The sequence below is a fragment of the Platalea leucorodia genome (assembly GCF_965183815.1).
Source record: "Platalea leucorodia genome assembly, chromosome: W".
Classification (NCBI taxonomy): domain Eukaryota; kingdom Metazoa; phylum Chordata; class Aves; order Pelecaniformes; family Threskiornithidae; genus Platalea; species Platalea leucorodia.
The window spans coordinates 41,750,908-41,767,103 of record NC_138859.1 but is presented as its reverse complement, the minus strand read 5'-3'; the positions used below and the strand labels follow the sequence as shown (position 1 = coordinate 41,767,103).

The following is a 16,196-nucleotide window of genomic DNA, read 5'->3' as shown; positions in this document are numbered from 1 at the left end:
TGGTGCTTAGTTGCTGGCTGGGGTTAAACCACGACAGTCCTTTTTGGCGCCCAACGTGGGGCTCGAAGGGTTCGAGATAATGACATATTTGATTGGAATGCACTAGATCGAATTTATAGCTGTTATTGCTGTTTAGCTATTAATTGGCAGGCTTCTGTGCTTGCCGTGAGGCTTACTTGCCTTACTGTATATTAGAGTCTAGTGCTTCTTAGTGGCTGCTTTTTGCTTTTGCTGCTTGCTGAACTGCTTATCATCTTACTCTGCTGTGCCTGGGAACATTTTGATAACAGCAATGGCCATGCGCCTCGGCTGGCAGATGGCCAGGGCATCTCTGCTGTTTCTGTACTGCTGTACTGACAGGCTGGAACTGCAGTGTGAACTCGAGTCGAAGGGACTGTGACCTGTTGATGAGTCCATGTCGGAGCAGGACATCCCAAAGTGTCTGCGGATAAGCCCACGACAGAGCAGGTACACTCCTGGAGGGACTGCAGCCATGGGTAAGGCCATGCTGCAGCAGGTCTATCTCTGAAGACATTGTGGCCCATGGAGAAGGCCACGCTGGAACAGGTGCACCTCTAATTGACTGTAGCTGTGGATAAGTCCATGCCGCAGCAGGTATACCCCTGGAGAGACTGTGGCTCATCGACAAGGCTCCACTTAGAGCAGGTAAACCCCTAAGGGACTGCAGTCTGTGGATAAGTCCAAGGCAGAGCAGGGGCAAGGGGAGGAGTCCATTGCAGTTTTAAACCTGATGGTCTGGTCCAAAGGGGCCAGGGGTGGGGACTGTAATGGAAATACCTTTAAATTGTTGTAACCCATGAGCTGAGTTGCATGTTATAGGAATTACTGTAGCAGGAACCACCTGAACCAATGGAGGACAAGCCTTACAAGAAGCAGTGCAAGTGCAGCAGTGACCTGACCTGAGCTGGCTTTGGTGCCCAGTAACTCCATGCAACACACCACCTCTCCTGTCCTGAGTGATCACCATCACAGATGGAGCCCAAAGTCATGGACTAAATGGACTCAGTGGACATTTTGTGGACATTTATGGACATTTTACAGACATTTCACAGGGGTGGTCCATAGACTAAGGGAATGATAGCAGTGTATTGTATCAAAGGATGGGAAGGGGGGTGGTGGTTAATGAGGATGTACTGGATAGCGTGGGACCTGAGCATGACGTAAATGGTATGGAATAAGGGGTGGATACTGTCCTAGTTTCAGCTGGGATAGAGTTAATTTTCTTCCTAGTAGCTGGCATAGTGCTGTGCTTTGGATTTAGCATGAGAATAATGTTGATAACACACTGATGTTTTAGTTGTTGCTAAGTAGTGCTTACGCTACTCAAGGACTTTTCAGCTTCCCATGCTCTGCCAGATGCACAAGAAGCTGGGAGTGGGCACAGCCAGGACAGCTGACCCAGACTGGCCAAAGGGCTATTCCATACCATATGTCATCATGCTCAGTATATAAGCTGGGGGAAGAAGAAGGAAGGAGGGACGTTTGGCGTAATGGCGTTTGTCTTCCCAAGTAACCATTACACATGATGGAGCCCTGCTTTCCTGGAGATGGCTGAACACCTGCCTGCTGATGGGAAGTAGTGAATTAATTCCTTGCTTTGTTTTGCTTTCCTTGCATGTGTGGCTTTTGCTTTACCTGTTAAACCGTCTTTGTCTCAACCCATGAGTTTTCTCACTTTTACTCTTCCGATTCTCTCCCCCCTCCCACCAGGGGGGAGTGAGTGAGTGGCTGTGTGGTGCTTAGTTGCCGGCTGGGGTTAAACCATGACAACATCTCTGGCCAATTTCAGTTCTAACCGAGCCTTAGCCTTCCTGACTGCATATCTGCATGCCCTAGCAAGGTTTTTGTAGTCCTCGATGGCTATTTGGCTGCCTTTCCATAGCTGGTATGCTTCATTTTTGCCTTTAAGCACAGTCAAAAGCTCATTATTAAGCCAGGGTGGCCTCTTGTTCTGCCTTCTTCCTTTCCCTTTGTAGGGAATGGACTGTTCTTGTGCTTCCAGGAGGCTGTTCTTGAATAACTCCCAGCATTCACAAGCTCCTTTGCCCTCCATGGATGCTTCTCATGGAATCCCTTGCAGCTGGGCTCTGAGCATCTTCAAGTTAGCTCTTCGAAAATCCAGGGTCTTTGTCCTACTACTGGTCTTCAGTGTGCTCGGCAGGATCTTAAACTCCACAGTGTTGCGATCACTGTATCCAAGGCTACCATTGGTAGATATGTTGTCAAGTCATAGAATCATAGAATCATTTAGGTTGGAAAAGACCCTTAAGATCATCAAGTCCAACTGTTAACCTATCACTACCAAGTCCACCACTAAACCATGTCCTCAAGCACCACAGCTGCCCATCTTTTAAATACCTCCAGGGATGGGGACTCAACCACTTCCCTGGGCAGCCTGTTCCAATGCCTGACTATCCTTTCGGTGAAGAAATTTTTCCTAATATCCAATCTAAACTTCCCCTGGCATAGCTTGAGGCCGTTTCCTCTCGTCCTATCACTTGTTACTTGGGAGAAGAGACCGACCTCCACCTCACTACAACCTCCTTTCAGGTAGTTGTAGAGAGCGATAAGGTCTCCCCTCAGCCTCCTCTTCTCCAGGCTAAACAACCCCAGCTCCCTCAGCTGCTCCTCATAAGACTTGTTCTCTAGACCCTTCACCAGCTTCGTTGCCCTTCTTTGGACACGCTCCAGCACCTCAATGTCCTTCTTGTAGTGAGGGGCCCAAAACTGAACACAGTACTCGAGGTGCGGCCTCACCAGTGCCGAGTACAGGGGCGCTATCACCTCCCTGGACCTGCTGGCCACACTATTCCTGACACAAGCCAGGATGCCATTGGCCCTCTTGGCCACCTGAGCACACTGCTGGCTCATGTTCAGGCGGCTGTCAACCAACACCTCCAGGTCCTTTTCTGCCAGGCAGCTCTCCAGCCACTCCTCCCCCAGCCTGTAGCATTGCATGGGGTTGTTGTGACCCAAGTGCAGGACCCGGCACTGAGCCTTGTTGAACCTCATGCAGTTGGCCTCAGACCAACGATCCAGCCTGTCCAGATCCCTCTGTAGGGCCGTCCTACCCTCCAGCAGATCATCACTCCTGCCCGACTTGGTGTCGTCTGCAGGCTTATTGAGGGTGCACTCTATCCCCTCATCCAGATCATTGACAAAGATATTGAACAGGACCGGCCCCAGTACTGAGCCCTGGGGAACACCACTCGTGACCGGCTGCCAACTGGATTTGACTCCATTCACCACCACTCTCTGGGCTCGGCCGTCCAGCCAGTTTTTAATCCAGCGTAGAGTGCACCCATCCAAGCCATGTGCAGCCAGCCTCTCCAGGAGAATGCTGTGGGAGACAGTGTCAAAGTCTTTTTGGTTTGTGTGCAGTAAATGTAGCAATGCGCTGTTCCTAGTCGGCATGTCCAGCATCTGTAGCAGGAAGCAGTCCTCAGTGCATTCCAGGAACCTGATGGATGACTTGTGCACCACTGTGTTGTTTTCCCAACAAATGTCTGGGTAATTGAAGTCACCCATGAGGACCAGGTTCTGTTGGCCCGAGACTTCCTTGAGCGGCTGAAGTAAGATTTTGTCGGCCTTGTCACCCTGATTGGGAGGTTGGTAACAGATACCTAACATAAGATCCCCCTTGGTGACGATACCTCTAATCTTGATCCAAAGGCATTCGATGATAGAACTTTTGTGGTCTCCATAGCTCACCTCCATACACTCAAATTTCTCTTTTACATAATGTGCAACTCCACCTCCTCTTCTTCCCTTCCTATCTTTCCGAAAGAGCTTGTAGCCATCCATTGCGGTCTTCCAGTCATGTGAGTTTTCCCACCAAGTTTCTGTGATTCCTTTGACATCATAACTCTCAGACTGGGCACGGAGCTCCAGTTCCTCCTGTTTGTTGCCCAGACTACTTGCATTGGTATACATGCACTTGAGGTGGCTGGGCTTGCATTGGTAGTTGCATTGGTGAGCACTTGAGGTGGCTGGACTTAGGGTTCTTGCCTTTGGAGAGGGTTGGGGAGCATTCCTCACATTCCAGATCTTGGCTCCTGGCAAGCAGCACACTTCCTTTGACTATATATCAGGCCAACAGATGGGTGTGCACAGCCAGGGGGGCTGACCCAGACTGGCCAAAGGGTTATTCCATACCATATGACGTCATGCTCAGTATATAAGCCGGGGGAAGAAGAAGGAAGGAGGGACACGTTCGGCGTGATGGCATTTGTCTTCCCAAGTAACCGTTACACGTGATGGAGCCCTGCTTTCCCGGCAATGGCTGAACAACTGCCTGCCCATGGGAAGTAGTGAATGAATCCCTTGTTTTGTTTTGTTTGCGTGCGCAGTTTTTGCTTTACCTATTTAACTGTTCTATTTTTATTTTACTTCAATTATTAAACTGTCTTTATCTCAACCACGAGTTTTCTCCCTTTTACCCTTCCGATTCTCTCCCCCATCCCACCGGGGGGGAGTGAGCCAGCGGCTGTGTGGTGCTTAGTTGCTGGCTGGGGTTAAACCACGACAATACAGTAAAAATCATAATACCTTGTAAATGCCATCATATCTGTTGCCTTCCTCTGGGGCATATTTGCTGATCCGTCGTCCTTTTGAACTGCGCACTACTCGGACTGGCTTACCAGCTCTCCAATTCTTAGACTCTGCTCCATTTTTATCATCCAATGGGGCATCACAGTTAAGGGCCAATGCCCTGAAAATCACATTAAATATCTTCATAAAGTAGATTGCTTCATACAACTTACTATTGAGAATTAATGTGACAAGATGAAATGTTTGCCTTATCCAATTATGTTTACTAAGCAGAAGAAGAATTTGCAGTGAATTCTTCAGTAGACTGCAATACTGATGGAAGCACTGAGATCAACTCTACCATGTGTGAGAATAGGAATACAATATATTTAGTTCCAAATGTTCATGATGAAAACTCAACTAATATAGTTAAATAAAAGAAACCAATCCCTTCAGGTTTAATATTTTTTTAATTTTTAAAAATAATTATTTCTCAAGTAACATGGAAGGATTTTAAAAAGTTGTAACAATGGCAAATTATGTCTCTGACTATTCCACATTATTGCATATTTTTAGGCTTTTAAAGCGTGCATGAATTGATAAACATTATGAAAAGTAACATGTGGAAAAAAAGTACATAGTGACTATCCAAAAATATATCTGTAACAAATATTACTCTTAGTCCATTAACTACCTATGTTTACAAGTTAAATGCCATGAACTAATTCAGAGACAAGCAAACCATAATGTTCTTCTTTTCTATGTATTTTGATCTAGAAGAGTATAGATGGATCATCAAAGATTCAGAAAATAATAAATATCAGTAAACACCACAAAAATGTTCTTCCTTGTTTAGTTGCAGCATCTCCCACATCACACGTTAGCTTTAAGAATGGATGAGAATAAGAATTGATATGCATGAGGGGGGAAAAGTATTGTTTTTGGCAGGAAGTGAAAAATCTTTATGGATAAATCTTTATCCTTCCAAAAGGAACACAGGGGAATGAATCTCATGGAGAGAACTGGCATTTCTTAGCGGAACATTATAATAATGTAGAGGAACATTAAGCAACAGTATTTATATTGTCTAAATTTAGCTATTTGGATCTCCATACAGTTGATGAGCAGAAGTAGGCTCCAGCTTGCTCGGAGTCCCTCCTGAAGCACTCACTTTTATCCACTATTTATATAGGTGTCCTATTCTAGACACTTGGAGTAAGATAGTATGAATCCCTCCCTGACTAAACAGTTTGAACATAAAATATTTTTATAGCCATACATTGATTTGAGTGTGGATGAACAAAAGTCTCTGGAATCGGGTTCAAACCCAACCATCGACCACAAAAGAAACAATGGCGCTCAGAAAAATATGGCAAAATCTACAGCCTGCAATATACAGAAAAGTAAGGAAAGGTGAAGTAATGCAGGTTTTAGAAGTATTATTTCTTTTGTACAGACAAAATAAGAAAACATTCTGGACAAACAAAAAACCAATTCTGATTCTATTACATGCAACCATACTGTCCTCCTTCAATCATCACAAGGGTTAAGAATATTAGACCCAAAGCAGACTACCACCAGCCAGTCAAAATGGATAACTGGTAGCACCACCTTATACTCCTTGCACTTCAACTACTACAAAGCAACCAGACACACATGTTGCTAATGGCTTTCATAACCATTTGCTGAGCGCAGAGGAACGGCAAGACTAAGGAGCCTAGGTTTTATTCCAGGTTCCAATAAAAAGATTGCTTTAATGATTAAAAGCCATTATAAACCTGCTACTCAAATCTATTTTTTTGTCTCTCTTCTTTCCACGCTCTTGTTTCTGTTACATTTATCTCCTCCTCCTCTGTCAGTATCCCAGTATTTTCTTCTTTCTCCTCTGAGTACCAGCACAGAGCCTGAAAGAATGCCTCCCCACTCAGTTTTGGCACTTGACAGAAGAACAGCACATCCAATGACAGATCTGGTAGAGAAAGTCCCAGTCAACCTTAGCACCCCATAGCCACTGCATGGTTAGTTGCTTCATGCAGATGGTATACATTTAGAAATGTAAAGGTATTGAGAATTCCTAGAGTTTAGGCAGGCTATTTACAGAACATAAATATACTTTAAGCAAATGTCTCATTTATTTTTTCAAACCTTTTTTTTTCTTTAGTCAATTGGTTTTGCTTACAATTAAGCAAAAAATAGGCCAATTTTTATCAGGGACATCAAAACACACAACCTAAAGGCAAAGCAATACTAATTCCTTGTTCTTCATGCAAAGTATGAAGGCACTAAAGGCTATCAAAACTATGTAAGATTTCTTTTAGCATGGGCAAATGAACATACTTTCTTCATACCTAACTTTCATAAATTGTTAAACCATTTAAGATGAAACTTTATAAGAACAATCTGAGGCAAACACCCAGCACAGAAAATTTCAGCTTAAGAGGTTTAAGTTTGGCAAACTGACAACCAAGTCTTCTCATAAGAAGTGTTGGACAATTTCAACTAGATACATAGCTACCAGCTGAATCTGTAATACAGCAATATATTTTCATCAGTTACAAATAATTCTGTAAATCAACATAACACCGTTTGACAAAATGCCTCTAAACAGCAGCAGGCACCACTGTTTACAGTAGCAGATGATGTATAAGAGGGAACAAATTTTGCAAAATATAATTTTTAAATTAAAGGAATAAAACTCAGCTTTTTGGTCTGGAACATTTTTTAAATTTAGTCTTAAAAACTTACCTGTTCATGTGTGTTAATGTTTGATCAAATGAATGTTCTCCAATTCTTTTATTTCCAGAAAGATCTCTACCTCCACTCCCAGTATAAGTGAATTCATCTCCTCGGTCCTGTGTAAGAAGATTATCCTCCATTTTAGCATTCCGTACTAAAGCATCTGAACTGAAAACCTGCTCCTTCATTGGTCCTATTTACTCAAACAAGAACAATTGCCTGAGGCAAAGAAAAACACGTGCTCAGTTTTAACATCCTTCTCCTTTCAGAGTAACCATGACAGCAAAAAGCTACTGGTTCAGATGCAACATATTCATCAGAAAGTGATTATAAAAAGAACCACATGCCTTAAAAAATTCTTTGAACTCCTCAAGCATTACTTTTAGTCACACAAATATTTCTGATAGAGGGAATGCATTCTAGCTAGTGTGTACTCATTCTCTAACTTCACAGCTTACAAGAAAATCCCATTTGGAAAATATGTAATACATCACTCAGAGGTCTCACTTCTGCTTGTTCATAGGATTGAGCACCAATACGGCAAAGCACTTTGTACTTAAGTACAAGTACTTTACTTCAGTAACGATATACTCATTTAGTTTCAAGTAAAAAAAAAAAGGAAAAAAACTCCAAAGAAAAAGAAGGTGTCTAAGGTTTTGGTTTTTGTCCTGGTTTCGGCTGGGATAGAGTTAATTTTCTTCCTGATGACTAACTATTGCTTATCTTAGGAATACTCAAAAATTATTATTAACTGATAAGAGTCGTCACAGCCCGATAAAAGTCGTTATAGCCTGATAAGAATCAAGGGTCATTACAGACTGATGAGAGTCGTTATTCTAAATAAAAAGTACTAAGATAAAATTGGTGGGAGAATCGGCAAAAGGGATGAAAAGAAAAAGAAACAACTGATAAGCCTTAGGTTGTTGCATAAACAGGAAGTGTATAAATATGGACAACTGGTACACTGAGGTGTGCTAGCTTTGTGGACTTACCCCCTAGCACCCCTTTTTGCGCAAAATGGATAATAAACAAATATCTCGACTCAGTGTGTAAATTGGTCACTGCACACTGGGTATCGGACCCTGCTTTTTGGGACAACATTCCTAGTAGCAGGTATAGTGCTGTGTTTTGGATTTAGGATGAGAATAACATTGATAACACACTGATGTTTTGGTTGTTGCTAAGTAGTGCTTACACTGGTCAAGGACTTTTCAGCTTCCCGTGCTCTGCCAGGTGCACAAGAAGCTGGGAGGGGGCACAGCCAGGACAGCTGACCCAGACTGGCCAAAGGGCTATTCCATACCATATGACATCATGCTCAGTATATAAACTGGGGGGATGTTTTTCACTTTATGTTCACACCCTAAATGGCAGAAGTAGTGCAGGATAAATTTGGCTCCCTCAGATCCTTTGGTGCTAGCACTGGAAAAAGATAGTAAGAGCAATGGAAAAGAGAAAGGTTTGAAAAGATGTTGTGCTGCTTGTAGTATTGGACAGAGGTGTTTAAAATTAGTTCAGGATGAGCCAGAGGATGACCCAGAAATGTTGGTTGCTCCCGGGTTGAGATAGAGATTGCAGAACGATAAACCTGAGCCCCTTGAAGCGGGCAACTCCGAGAACAGAAAGACAGAAGCGACTCCAGTAGCTGAGAGAACTCTAGTCAGCAGGGAGCAGTGCTGCAAGCTCCATTGAGACAGGCTGTTGGAAATGAAGGACTGGTGATTGTGAGGGTGCCGTTTTCAATTGCTGATTTAAATAATTGGAAGCAGGTGGCAGGCAATTATAGAGATAATCCTGATAAGGTGGCTAAAGCCTTTGATACAATGATCAGAACTACAGACCCTGATTGGAAGGATATTGATGTTGTTATGTCGGTATTGTTTGACAGCACAGAAAGAGAAATGATCTTTAGAACAAGAACTCAAATAGAGGGACAAATTGCTACAGGACAATTGCAGGGTCGGTGGGAGCAACATTTACCTCCTACAGATCCGGATTGGGATCCTAATGACAGAATGGAAAGTGAATTAATAAAACAATACCAGAAACTGATTTTGTTTGGAGTTAGGAATGCTATTCCCAAAGTGGTAAATTGGTCGAAGTTGTATCAGATTAAGCAGAATAAGGAGGAGTTGCCGACTGAATTTTTAGATAGACTAAAAGAAACTGCACAATAATACACCACTATGGACCTGGAATCAGAAGAAAGGAAAAACCAGTTAGTGTCCCTCTTTATAGGACAGTCAATAGACAATATTCGGAGGAAACTGCAGAAGTTGCAGGGCACGGATGCCAGAGACTTAGGGAAATTGTTGGAAGTTGCATGGATAGCTTTCAGAAACAGGGATCAGGTGAAAGAAAAATATGATGCTCGGTTGATAGCAGCTTTAGAAGGATTGCAAGTAAGTAGAGGAGGATTTTGAGGAGGTAGAAATGGAGTCCGAGGAAGAGGACGGGTTAGAGGACTTCCTAATCCTGCAGTGGGGAGAAATCAATGTGCTTATTGTAGACAGGAGGGACACTGGAAAGCGAACTGCCCTTCCTGACAGGGAATGGAAGGAACCGGTTCTGTTTTGAGAACAATAAATGCAGTTAACAATGAGGAATGAAGGGGACCGGAGGTATCTTCCCCAGCAGAACCTCTGGTTAAAATACAGCTGGGGGAAGATCAAACTGAAATAGAATTCCTGGTAGACACTGGAGCAGCTTATTCAGTTTTGAATGAAAAAGGTTTTTAATTTAGTAATAAGAGAATCAAAGTTGTTGGTGCGACTGGTAATGCTGAAACTAGGCCATTCTTCAAGCCTTTAATGTTTAAAATTGGAAAACAATGGGTAACACATCAATTCCTGTATTTACTGGGAGCTCCGAAACCTTTACTAGGGCGAGATTTGCTAGAAAAATTGGAAGCAGAAATATGATTTAAAGATGGGGAAGTCGATGTGTTAATTCCTGAATCTAAACTTGTACAAGCGACTGTGTTCCTATTGCAGGAAGATAAAACTTTAGGAACCGGCATCCCAGCAGAAGTGGAAAATGCAGTGATACCCCTCGTATGGGCCGGAGAAGTCCCTGGTAAAGCTAAGAACGCCAAACTGGTAAAAATTGAACTCAAAGCAGGAGCAAAGCCAGTAAGGCAAAAACAATACCCTTTGAAACTAGAAGCTAGAATCAGGTTAAAGCCCATTATTGAGAAATTTATAGAATGTGGTCTGCTGAGGGAATGTGAATCAGAATACAACACCCTCATCTTGCCAGTAAAAAAGGCAGATGGGAAAAGTTATCGATTGGTCCAAGATTTAAGAGCTATTAACCAAATTGCTCAGGATATTCATCCAGTAGTTGCAAACCCATACACTTTACTGACAACAATAAATGAAAACCAAGAATGGTTCACAGTTATAGATTTGAAAGATGCCTTTTTCTGCATACCTCTCGATCAAGAAAGTCAAAATATATTTGCCTTTGAGTGGGAAAATCCGTAAACTGGTCGTAAATCACAGTACACTTGGACAGTGTTGCCACAGGGATTCAAAAATAGTCCTACAATATTTGGAAATCAATTAGCCAAAGAATTGGAAACCTGGAAAAGAGGATACAAGACAGGGACTGTGTTGCAGTATGTCGATGATATTCTAATTGCAGCTGTAACCCGAGAAGAATGCTTACAATTAACAATTGATCTTTTGAATTTTCTGGGAATGAATGGTTACCGAGTTTCAAAAGAAAAGGCTCAAGTCATTCGAGAATCTGTCAGGTATCTGGGATTTGAACTTTTGAAAGGACAAAGAAGACTGAGCACAGAAAGGAAGGAAGCTATCTGTCAACTTCCGGAGCCCCAGAATGCACGTGAGCTGCGGGCCTTCCTGGGAATGGTGGGGTGGTGCAGGCTGTGGATTGCAGACTATGGACTTATTGTGAAACCTTTATATGAGCTACTGAAAACTTCACCGCCTGGATGTTTGGAATGGGACGACAGCACCAGAAATGCTTTCAAATGAATAAAAAGAACTCTGATGAAAGCACCAGCTTTAGGACTTCCTGATCCAACTAAAACTTTTGAATTGTTCATTCACGAGCGACAAGCTATAGCTCTGGGAGTGCTCTCTCAGATGCTAGGAGGCAACAGATGCGCTGTGGCCTATTTCTCCAAGCAATTGGACCATACCAGCAAAGGATGGCCAGGTTGTCTGAGAGCTGTAGCCGCTACTGTGCTGTTAATTCAAGAAGCCCAGAAACTGACACTGGGACAGAAAATGGCTGTTTTTGTACCACACATGGTACTCACTGTCCTGGACCAAAAAGGTGGGCACTGGTTGTCTCCGAGCCGGATGTTGAAGTACCAGATAGCACTTCTTGAACAAGATGATGCTGTTTTAAAATCAACTGCAGTAGTAAACCCAGCAGTTTTCCTGTCATCTTGACAACTGGAAGAAGAAGAACCCACGCATGATTGTTTACAGACCATCGAGGAAGTGTATTCCAGCCAACCTGACCTGAAAGACACCCCTCTGGAAAACCCAGACTAGGAGCTATATTCAGACGGGAGCAGCTTTGTGAAAGAAGGGATCTGGATGTCGGGATATGCCGTGACCACAGTGGATACTGTTGTAGAAGCAGAAGCTCTCCAATCAAAAACGTCAGCCCAGAAAGCAGAACGGATTGCACTAACCAGAGCTTTAGAATTAAGTGAAGGAAAGCGAGTGAATGTATGGACCGATTCCAAATATGCATTTGGAGTATTACACGCACACGGAGCGATTTGGAAAGAAAGGGGACTATTGTCATCTCAAGGGACCGGAATTAAACATGGGGAGCAGATTCTAAAGTTACTCGAAAGTGTATAGAAACCAAAAGAAGTGGCTGTTATGCACTGCAAAGCTCACCAAACCAGCCGCACCCCACAAGAAAGAGGCAATCAATTGGCCGATTTGACCGCTCGTAAGGCTGCGGAAAAGGGTAAAGGAATATTGGCAATAATACCTGAAAAGAAAATAGAATTAGGAGAATCTCCTAACTATGACAGTCAGGACAGAAACTTAATTGAAACATTAAGAGCTGAGATACAGAAAAATGGATGGGCTGTTACTCCTGCGGGGCAGGTAATTCTAACCCCAATTTTGATGCATGAAATAGTAAAGAAAGAACATAATAGTGTTCATTGGGGAACAGAGAATTTACTGAAACATCTACAAAAGTCAGTGGTGAGTCGTAATATGGTAGAAATTATAAGGTCCGTAGTTGAAAGGTGTGAAACATCTTAGAAATAATCCAAAGACACAGAATAAAATTCAGTTTGGATCCACAAAAACAGGAACTACTCCAGGAGAGCACTGGCAGATAGATTTCACTGAACTGCCAAGAAAAGGAGGGTTAAAATACCTGTTAGTATTGGTGGATACTTTTACAGGATGGCCTGAAGCCTTCCCGTGTCGCACCAACAAGGCCAGGGAAGTTGTCAAAATCTTACTTTAGGGATTTCCTCTGATAGGGGGCCACATTTTGTTGCAGACATCGTCCAACTAGTAAGTAGAGTATTACAAATAACATGGGAGCTGCATGCCCCCTATTGCCCACAATCTAGTGGACGGGTTGAACGCATGAATCAGACCTTAAAACTGCAATTGAGAAAAATTTACCAAGAAACCTCAATGACTTGGATACAAGCACTTCCACTTGCTCTATTGAGAATTAGAGTTCAGCCTAAGGGAAAACATCGGTTAAGCCCTTATGAGCTGTTGTATGGGAGACCATACCAAATTCCTAAATTACCAGAAGAATTAAACATCAGAGGTGAAACAGATTTACAAAAGTATCTAATATCCCTAGGGACAGTGATACAAGAAATGAAAAAGAATGTGATTGTAAACAAATCTCTGAATCTTGATTCCCCAGTACATCCGTTCCAGCCCGGAGACTGGGTATACCTGAAGTCGTGGACCGGAGAACCCCTGCAAGAAAAGTGGAAAGGACCATTTCAGGTTTTACTGACAACATACACAGCCATAAAACTAGATAAGAAAGGGCCCTGGATTCATTACTCAAGAGTCAAAAAGGCTCCTGAACCATGGACCTCCGAGGAGACAGCTCCTCTCAAGCTCGTTTTCAAACGACAACTTTAGTTTCTGTGTTATTGATAAGTTCAGAAGTGTTTGGGCAGAAACTAGGAAGTCCACGGCACGAGAATGTTCATGCGCAATTAGTAGCAGAAGTAGCTTCAGCTATTAATGCAAGCAAATGTTGGATTTGTGCTAGATTCCCAAAGCATAGTACTCAGTCCGATGTAACACTAATTGGCCTACCAATTCCTTTCAATACCACTTGGAATAATCTTTGGGACAGTCCAAAAGTTTATTTTAAAGCTCGGAATAATAATCCACAAGTTTGGAAAATCCAAACTCCCCAATTGACAGACAAGGTTAAGTGCATTACTGACCGTAATTCAGAACAAAAAGGAAACTACTCTGTAGGGAATTATTCGCAATGTGATTGGTACACGCAATTACAATTGCGGAAAAACCAACAGAAATATCGAGGAAAATTTTGTGAAGTGCCCAAGGATGGTATTGGCTGTGCGGAGAGCAAGCCCTTAAAGTACTACCTCCCTGGTGGACAGGTTCTTGTACGTTAGGGGTAGTGTCCCCAGACATTAAAGTAATAACACATCTCCATGGAATGGGGGGAATTAAATCCCCAATTGGAAACAAAAAAGAGCAATGGATAATCCATTGATTACTCGGTCTACTACCTTTCACTCATTTGTAAGAAAGATGGTTAATCCCAGCATTTGGAGTCAGTGAATTGGAAAAAGCAATAGTAAACATATCAGGAGTCATTGAGAAAATCGGGAATGCTACATCCGATGCTATAAAAGCTTTACAAGAAGAAACTACCAAGCTTTCGAAAGTTGCATTACAAAACAGGATGGCTTTAGACATGATGTTGGCTTCCCATGGAGGAGTATGCGCGGTAGTAAATTCAAGCTGCTGTACATACGTTGATGAAAGTGGAAGGATATCAGAAGATTTAAAAATCATACATGACCAAACAACAATCTTACATGAAGTAACTAAAGATAATACCTCTTTTGGGTTTGAAGAGATTTGGAATACTCTCACTTCTTGGTTACCTAATTGGTTATGGCTGAAGAGATTATTTTTATTAATGATTTTTATTATTGTAGTTTGTATTCTTGCCTGCATAATGATCCAATGTTGTAACTAACTGCTGTACAAGACAGAAGAAGTTTGTATAGTGAGGACTGTAGCATATAAGCTACAAGCCCTCAAAAGAAAAGGAGGGATTGATACCTGCGAATATAGATAGAAGCTCCTGAATACTCCCCTTTACCAAACAAAAGCAAATCTTTGTGAATAGCTAAGACACTTGTAAGATAAGAAGCTCCTGAATACTCCCCTTTAGACAGCTAGGCCTTGGGAGAGCAGATATGCGGAGCCATGAGGATAAGAAAGTTGCAAGATGACCATTAGACCAGAACAATCCGACCTTGAAGGACATAGTATACGTGATCCCAGAACTGAGTTTGCGCAGAAGTAAAGGTCAGTCAGCGAACAGAGTGAAGAAGACTACGAGCCTTCATCTGAAGACCCCCAAAGACCACCTGAAGACCACCACGGAAGATGATTGCGCATGCGGATCGGACATTTACATATGTTAATAAGTTCCAGGAAATCTCATGTTTATGTAGACGAATTCTCAGAAATCCTATGAATATGTATATTTTCATAGTATATAATTACTGAAAGTCTATCAAGCCTTCGGAGCACTTATGGTGGAATTATCCCCAGTGCTGCCCAGCACCGCAATAAAGAATGCCTGCTTTCTAAAACTCCAAAATTAAGTTTTAGAGAGTGAATTATTTTGCCGCTTTCCGGTAACAATACTGTGTAGAAAAATCTTAATAAATTCAGCAACAGAACTACTAGAGTATTTCTCTTTCCTTTTTATTTAGATACAATAAAAAGAAAACATTAGAAAGTAAAAAATTTGGGTTGGAAAAAATACTGAAAATAGAATATTTAAGGAAATTATAGTAATCAGAAACTGTGAGGTATTTTTACCTCTTTTACAGCATTGTTGAAACAAGTATTGGAATAGCATCTTTAAAAGGATGTTAAAAAACCTGGAGGGAAAAAAGCAAAAGAAATTAACAAGACTGGAGAAACTCACAAGAGACAAAGGGTATAGTTTGTTTAGCTTAGCAAAAAAAAAAAAAAAAATTACAAGTACCTTCATGAAGGTACCTTTATGAATACTGAATACAAAAATATTTTTTATCTAACAGACACATAAATCAAGAAGAAATGGATAGAGGCTTACGTCAAGCAAATTCAAATGAAAGGAACATATTTAAGTGTATTTATTATTAACCACTATAACCAGTTTCCAGGGGAAAGAGGAAATTCTCAAACTTTCGAGGCCTTCAAAGTAGAATTAGATGACTCTGGAAGATATTCTTTGATCAAAACTATGTTTTAGCCATTGGGCTTAACAAATAGATAAGACAGATGCAAGGCCTGGGCATATATACTTACTTGTTCCATACCCCTTCACTGTTCTACACGTGAATGGGCAAAATGCTATAGATTTGGGGCAAATTGAAAGTCCAGGAGAAGGAAAGTGGGAAACAAATGGAATGCTATTGTTTTAGCAGAACTACAGCTTTAAGCACTTGCACCGTAGCCATCTCAGTGGGGATAGGGGATGGAGATCCACACAGCAGCAAAGACGCAAGGGCTGTTGATGCATTAGAAACCACAGAAGCGACTAAGAACAGTCACATAGGAATTAGGGCTTCTCCCCCAAAAAAGGTGGCAGGATCAATAGCCCAACTGAAGTGCATCTACGCCAATGCACGCAGCATGGGCAACAAACAGGAGGAGCTGGAA

General features: G+C 42.1%; 1 protein-coding gene across 1 annotated transcript in view; it reads right to left on the bottom strand.

Annotated features, from left to right (window-relative positions):
• Positions 1-16,196, bottom strand: part of LOC309601984 (E3 ubiquitin-protein ligase UHRF2-like) — a gene marked incomplete at both ends in the record, with an annotated part of 80,759 nt that overhangs the window by 9,560 nt on the left and 55,003 nt on the right. Inside the window, 2 exons of the mRNA XM_082335245.1 lie at positions 4,570-4,732; positions 7,297-7,403. Coding sequence (XP_082191371.1) covers positions 4,570-4,732; positions 7,297-7,403 — 270 coding nt within the window. The remainder of the gene's footprint in view (positions 1-4,569; positions 4,733-7,296; positions 7,404-16,196) is intronic.